Source organism: Periophthalmus magnuspinnatus, chromosome 14, assembly GCF_009829125.3.
Source record: "Periophthalmus magnuspinnatus isolate fPerMag1 chromosome 14, fPerMag1.2.pri, whole genome shotgun sequence".
NCBI lineage: Eukaryota > Metazoa > Chordata > Actinopteri > Gobiiformes > Gobiidae > Periophthalmus > Periophthalmus magnuspinnatus.
In genome coordinates this window covers 24921905-24929755 of record NC_047139.1, presented here as the reverse complement: position 1 = coordinate 24929755, position 7851 = coordinate 24921905, and the positions used below count along the sequence as shown (strand labels likewise).

The 7851-nt window shown below is 44.2% G+C and overlaps 1 protein-coding gene across 2 annotated transcripts in view; it reads right to left on the bottom strand.

Moving 5' to 3' along the window:
- Positions 1 to 264: 264 nt before the first annotated feature.
- The window catches only part of flrt1a (fibronectin leucine rich transmembrane protein 1a), a 65292-nt gene continuing 57705 nt past the window's right edge, over positions 265 to 7851 (bottom strand). For both annotated transcript variants that reach the window (XM_033979072.2, XM_055226465.1), the window contains exon 3: positions 265 to 4329. In XM_033979072.2, coding sequence (XP_033834963.1) covers positions 2249 to 4240 — 1992 coding nt within the window. In that variant the 5' untranslated portion in view covers positions 4241 to 4329 and the 3' untranslated portion in view covers positions 265 to 2248. The remainder of the gene's footprint in view (positions 4330 to 7851) is intronic.

The window sequence follows — 7851 nt, the reverse complement described above, 5'->3', positions numbered from 1 at the left end:
CAGATCAATGGACAAACACTGTGTTAACTGAGCTACTGTTGCCCACACTTTGGCTGTCCGCTGCTAAGTGCTGATACATTTACATTTTAGTGCTGCTCTGTAATAAAAGAAGAGCTGCTAAAACAAACATCAGGCCACAGTGCAGGTCAACAGTGTGGTGGTTTGAGTTATTAGATGTCTGGTTTATCACATTATGTCACGGTATAAGTCTTGAGGATTATGACATTGTTGCCCTTTGAGTTGAAAAGACAGGTTACAGTAATAACAAGATTATAAAACTTTATTGATTACCTCTGGAGCTCAAATTCATGAAGTAAATTTGACACACATCTCATATAAGCAACGTTATGGCACCAATACTTTCTATATTTTCACCAAAAGAAAGTTTTCAATCAGCTGTGCCCATGATTTTATTTATACAAATGATGAAGTGTGTATAGGCCCACTGTTAAATAGCAAAGTACATGTTCATCAACATTCCCGAAAACAGAATTATGGAGTTATGGTGTTTGAGCTGACGATTTTGGGATCCAAGATCAAATTTACATTCCACTTACACATTTGTCAAACAGAAATAAACTGTAGCGGCTGACACATCAGTCAAGGAAGCACGACTGGTTTTCCCTTTGGAAGCAACACAGTGGTAAACAAGTGATGGACAATATTAAACCCAAGGGGGGAGAGGGAGCGACAACAGATTTATGCGTGAGTGAACTTCCATCGGGCCGGACCCATCAATTCTGCATCTTTGCCAGTGCCTGGAGATCTTTCTCTAACCCCTGTCTTCCTTTCGCACATCCTTTCATCCATTCACTGTTCGCTGCTAAGTGCTGATACATTTACATTTTAGTGCTGCTCTGTAATAAAAGAGGTGCTGCTAAAGCAAACATCAGTCCAGGCTCGGCCAGTGCCCACAGTGCAGGTCAACAGTGTAGCGGTTTGAGTCTCCGTCATTTCATTCCCCCATTTTCACTAACAAGAGAGATTCCCTCATATTAGGATACACTTTTCATTCTGTCAAGGAAACATTAGATAGTATAAAGAGTAACTTACCCCGAGAACTAGCCTGTTTAACAAATGAGCTATTCAAATTAGGTTTCACTGATTGTAATAAATTATTTTATTGTCCGTGCTATCACAACGTTGCTGCTGTAAAATACCATTATAACCTCACAAAGTCATGTGGAGGAGTCCTATTACAGTGTGTTGACAGCAGCTGTCAATTACAGGTCCAGGTCCCACCTTGACTTTTTCTCATGTCTCACTTTTATCAATATATTTTCATCTAGATTCTAGGGTAGTTACTTTTTGTAGTATGGAGAAAAACATCTTTAAACTCAAAACACAGTATGACTTTACTAAAGTAATTTGCACACAGACACACAAATCAAAAGACAAGACTAAAGGTCATACATGCTGGTCATTCTAGAGAGCTTAATCTCCTTTGTCCTATCAAATCTGCTTTGGATGGAAACAACATGGATCAAATTAAGCCAGACAAAAACATTACATAAGAAAATAACTAAATAAATAATTAGCAGCTGTGCATGAGTTGATTCACTGACAAACCACTGATAAAAATAGCAAAGCATTTTTTAAACACAGCCTGTTCTGTATTCAAGGAAATTATCTACACATGTGCTGCACCACTGTCTGATGCAACACTACAATACTGAACTCAGAGGTATCACCGAGGCAACCCGCCCTGATAAGACGCTCGCCCTGCCAGCTAATGAAAAACAAGCCTACTTTAAGACATGTGGTTACTGGGTTTGTTTGAAATAGAACAATTCACAGCTTCACAAAGCCCTTTCCCTTGGATAGCTGGTAGGGCACATCGATATAGTTGAGGCATTTGGGACGATGAGTTGATAACACTATGCACTGTATATGAAGGAATGAATAACCGTTTGTGTGTGAATAGGAGCGGCTCTCTCTCGCTTTGACCTTTCTGTATATTCACTGCCTACATATCAGAGGGAAAGAGCAGAAATTAAAAGTTACTAAGATGGTGAAGAAACAGTCAGCTGTGCATTTACACCTGGGGCACCGGCTTCTGCCACCTGCTGAGAACTGTTCCCACGCAGTTTGTCGAGCCAGTTAATCACACACTTTTCATTGCCACAAACAGCAGGTCATTTTGGAATGGGAGACCAGAAGAAGGCACAGAGGGGTTCTTCAGTGTTCATGCGAAGGGAAATTGTGCATCTATACAGTCTGTAGTTACCACGGTGACAAGTCTAGTACATCATGTGTAACAGTAGTCAATGTCTGGGATCCCCCCTTCTCTATAGCCCCTGTTGGTGCCATGTCCTGAACTGGAGACACTGTTGGCGCCTTTATATAGGCCAGTGCCGTTGGATGGGAAAATGGTATGAATGATGTAATCCTCTCGTAGCGGTTTAGGCTGCATCGGTGGGCAAGCGGCCATCGGCGTCATCTGAAATCCCGGACCTCGGATTTCCAAGATAGTGTTGTCCTTTTTTGTGCCAGATTCAATGTAATCATCATAGGTCTTGCTTTTTCTCGAGCTGTTTCTAGTGTAATGGTCACGGGAGCATAAATGTCCAGTCCTATGGCCATACCAGCAGAAGAAACCAAATATAAGCGCCAGAGAAACAATGGCAGAAGCACCGCCAATGATTCCTGCTAAAGGTAGATTTGCCATCTGTTGAGACTCTTCATCCTCCTCTTCCTCCAGTGAGCTGAGGTCAGAGGTTTCAGCTTTGGCACACACCAGAGCCTCGTCAGACTCTGTGGGCATTCCTCCTTTGCTTTCTGCAGGCAGTGGGACCATGCAGATGATGTAGCTGGAGCGTGGTTGCAGAGCTGTGAGCAGGTACTCGCGCCTGTCGCCTCTCACCAGGGTCTCTGTGATAGAGCCACGGTTGTTCTCATTACCCAGTCGGAGCCAGCTGAGCCTGAAGGAGGAGCTGGGCTGGGCCACGCTCCAGGTCACACGCACACTGCTGTGGGACAGAGGCTTCACATTCAGGGCCAGGCTCTTGCCCACCCCACTGCTGCTCAGAGTGTAGTCCATGTCAGGCAGCACCGGACCTCTCTTGTTGGAGCGCAGGGTGAACAGGGAGCCCTGTGGAGGGGTTTGGGTGGTGGAGATGTCCATGCCTGTCTGAACTCTGTTTGTTCTGTCTGGAGCCCTGATGACCTCACACTCCTCCATCTCACTCCCCAGGTCCATCAGAGGCATGTCCCGCACACGGTCAGGCGTCATGCAGGTCAGGCCCCTCACAGTGATGCCGTTGCCGCGAGCCTTGAGCCAGTCATAGAGCCAGCGCAGATTACAGCCACAATGCCACGGGTTGCCCCGCACCAACAGCTGAGCCAGGCTGTCCAGGTCTTTGAACAGGCCTCTGGGCAGCGTGGTCAGATTATTCCCGGACAGGTCCAGTCTCTGCAGTCTGTGCATACCGTCCAGGGAGCCACGCGGGATGTGGATCATGGCATTCTCCTGCAGGGACAGGCGCTGCAGGTGTGAGCTGGGCAAGTTCACAGGAGGAGTCTGGAGAGAGTTACGCACCAGAGACAACTCTGTCAGATTGGATAGACGAGAGAATGTGTCATCTGCAATGCGCTGGTTTGCTAAAAGATTCCCATCAAGGACTAAACATCGGAGTGACGCTAGGCCCCGGAAAGCATGGGTTGGAATTGTAGAGATCCGGTTGTCATCCAGCCGGAGCTCCTCTAAAGAGGCAGGCAGTCCAGAGGGGATACTGGATAAGTGGTTACGGGACAGAAAAAGCAGGCGTAGACGGGGGTTGTCTGCAAAGGCCTGGTCCTCGATACTAACGGTGGAAATGGAGTTATCGTCCAGATGAAGTTTCTCTAATAGAGGCATCCGGGCCAGAGCACTGCGAGGGATTGTACGGATGTTGTTGTCCTGCAGATGCAGCTCTCGAACAGAAGGGGGCAGATGCAGAGGGAACTCGTCTAGTTCATTGTCATAGAGGTAGACCACGCGCACAGCCAGGTGGTGCTCCAGAGAAGTGGGGAGGCCCGGGTTATTGATCTGGTTATTCTGAAGGTAGAGCACTGAGGCAGTGGGAGGCAGTGAGGGGATGGAGCTCAGACCACGGTCATTACAGTAAATAAAGTCTTCATCACATCTGCACACAGAGGGGCAAATGTCCCTGTCTCCAATGTATCCTTGTATGGTGGCTGTGGCCAAGTGCAGTGCCACACACAGGAGGAGCTGGAGTACTGCCACACCTCCAGGGGCCATGGTGAACAAAATACGCTCTATTTCTCTTGTTCAGGTGTGATGTTAATCCTTAAATCCTCACAGAGAGATGGTGTCCTGTGACCTCCACCCTGAAAGACACAGAAAAGACAAATACTCAATAAAATCCAGTTTTACAAATATTTGTTCACACAGTTACAGCTTGTTTATTATTATGTAAATGTACACATGAATGACACTTAGGCAGTTAAAGCCTCTGACAAATTTGAGCCATTGACTTGCAGCCAAAAGACACAAACTGTCTGTTGAGCCAGCAATCATTACGCAGAATTAGGAGCAGTAATCCAAGATTATAGTCCTAAAACTGAAGATGGTGAGTGGGTAAACAAAGGCAGCAGAGTGATAATTTTATTGTAAGAAACTCACTGTTTAAATAAATATTCAAGTTTACATTTGGAGGTTAAACTTGTGCATGTGCAGAGTCCTAAGAATATTCTCAACCTGAATAATTGAGGAGATGTTGAGAGACTCAGCCCCATTAGGAGGTGCGAGCAGATGGCTGTTCACCAAAGAGAGCGGAAACACTTGTTATTATCAAGGAGGAACAGCGTGTTTTAGTTCAGATCCAACAACTTGAAGAGCTGCATACTCATGAGAGTGACATGACAACACCCAATACTACATTTAGCACTATGTGACTATGCGCCGCCTGCGCTGCACTGTAGTCCATTACACAATATCTATGAAATGCACGAACAAGAAACCAGTGCAAGAGAAGATAATTTACAAGCATGGACACTCCGACTGACATGTGGAGCTCATCACCAGTCTCACTAACCGCTCACATTAGTCTAAGTGTTGAGCCCACACTGCACAACATATTCAGGCTGTACTATTGATTTGCTCACAAATCCAAGGTGATCTGCCTCAGAAGAGCTTAGCTCTCATGCAGATTACACTATTCCCTGGAGCACGTCGAGCAGCATGATAATTAACTAAATGAATGACAACTTTGCAGCAGAATGACTTTGTTAGATCTATATTTGCTAACATGAATCCCTATGCACTTATCTATTACAGCGCTGCATTTAATTGGAGAAAAACAAACATAACTGACATGATATTTGTTTTCTAACTTTAAAAGACATCCGTTAGAGATTAGAACAACAACAAGTTCTTTGGTGTACACTTAATTAATATTATATTTTATTCAAAATGTAACTTACAAACTGAAAAGTCTGGACAAGTGAATCTTTCATTTCTCCCATCCATTTTGAAGCTCTAACTTTTACGGAGGTCCAACTGTGCTAGATTCTAAAATGGGAGCAGCATTTGTGTACAGTGCCCCCAGCTTTTTTCTCTGTAAATTCAGATGCTTCTCGGTAATCCCTTTTACGCGCCTTTTCCAACTTCAATCCCCTCGCCACACAGGAGAGGTATCGGAGCCTGCAAAGTGAAAACTGAGGAGTTAAATATTTAGGCAATGCTATCACTACAGGCTGGCGTAAAGGAGAGCTCGGTGTGTGGTCACATGTGAGGGGAGATATGAATGATAGTGATGGCATTTTACGAGAAACTCCACAAAAGTGCGAGTGGTGCTAAAGAATGGATGACTTTAGGATCCCGGGAGCTTTGGCTGTGAGAGTCTTCAGCTCTGGAGTATTTGGGTCAGCCCTTTAAAAACAAGATAGATGCAGTAAGGGACTGGCGTGCATGTGGCTAGCCCGAGAGATTAACAGAGCATATTGAGCTGTGATCCTCTGGCTTAAGCAGGTGCTACAAAGAAACATACACAGACATTTTAACGTATTGCCTTTGGTGGTTGGTCATTTCGCTGTTGCTATTGTGTAGCATAATGTAAAGGGCGTACAACAGTCATCAGTGGGACTGGCCCAGACAAACAGGCCCTGTGTGTTTGTGTACCCAGGCGAGAGGGCCCGGGGGGATGTGTCATTTTATTATTCGGAAAAAGGACAGTAATAAAAAGAGATGGTTGGAAGGACAGGCCCTAAGGGTGGACCCAAAGAAAGTGGCTAAATATTGATATGAAAATATTGATGATAAAATGTGTGTCACGGGGTTATCCCGACTGGGTTAGCCCATTTTGACAGTGCTCAGTTTAAAAGAGCATGAGCATCATATGGTTCATGCACTCAAGGTTATTTTTATTTATTTTTTTTCTACACAGCTAAGCCATAATAAACTACATTTACTTAATAAAGAGGAAGGTCTATACCCAAATGTTAACATGACTATTAGCAAACATGTCCAAACTAATAAGAACTAATCAGACGGAGGTTGCCCTTTTATCTACCTTGCCCTGTAATTTCTAAGAATGGAAGAGCAGAGGTAAATATTGATATACACACTCAAAGAAAATCATAAATGTGCATTCCCTTGCATTATTCAATTGTAATATTATCAGCTGAGCCAATAATACATTTGTGGATGGCTTGTCACATAAGGGGGTCATGAGACATTAACCCATATGCTCAGATCTATAGGCTGTGATTGAGTCCTCAGTGCTGCAGGGGGTCAACAGTGGATGTGGGCCAGTGTGCGTGAGCCAGACAGCTCGCCGCCTCAGGCTCTGTCCACTGCACAACAACCGCCTCATACTGGAACCGGGCTGATCGATTTACATAGAGGGCAGACACACATGGGGGGACAGAGTGACAGAAATCGGCTTTGAGGAAAAAAAAAACCCACTCAAATCCCAATGACCATTAAGACATCCACAGAGACAGGGAAGAGACGACAAAACGGATTTTGTTTGACCAAAGAGGCTGCAGATGTATCAGAAAATCCACTTTGCTGATGGCCAAGCAAAGATAATAGTGCTCCAAAGCTTATCTGCTGCGTGCATTTCGGACATGTAGACGAGATGACATAAAATGGGGCAGCAATGTTGACAGAAATGAAATCCGTCGTCGTAAAATATGTTGGATCGTTGTGGCACGGCCTATTCATTTGGGTTAATCATAAAAACTGGTGAAGTCTTTTGATTCATGTGATGGGGCTGTCTCGGCCGTAATGCACTGCAATCTCCAGTCGATTAAAATAAAAAACTGTTTTGCAAATCCCTAAGCAAAATAAACACCAATACATTCTTGTCCTTATTTCTCTTTTCACGCGACAGACATCAAAATGATCACTTGTCACGAAAGCCAAAACAAATGTCACAATGCAGCCATCAAAGCGCATAAAATGGGGAGCGAGGGCATCTATATTCATCATATGACATATTTTCAAAGCAAATGAGTCCTGAATGTTAATAAATTATAATACATGTTGTGAAATGAAATAGCGGGGGATCAACGCAGCACTTTTAAATCTTACTTTGAAACATGTCTATGTCAATGCTATAGCTGCAGATTGAATAACATGAGCGGAATAAGTCATGCGCAGTCCAATAACCATTTTTTCTTGCACCAATTTCCTGGCATGAAAGAGTGATTAGATTTGCACTCAGCAGTTTCTCCTTTCAAATGCTGACACAACGACCCCGGTTTAGTCACATGTACAAAGATTTGTGTTTCTGTAATAAAGGGCTGCTTTATTGACGTGTCTACATAAAATTAAATGCCCCTATTTGAGTACACAGAGCTTATATCAGTCTAATAGGAGTCTAAGGCACTCAGGATTGGGATTGT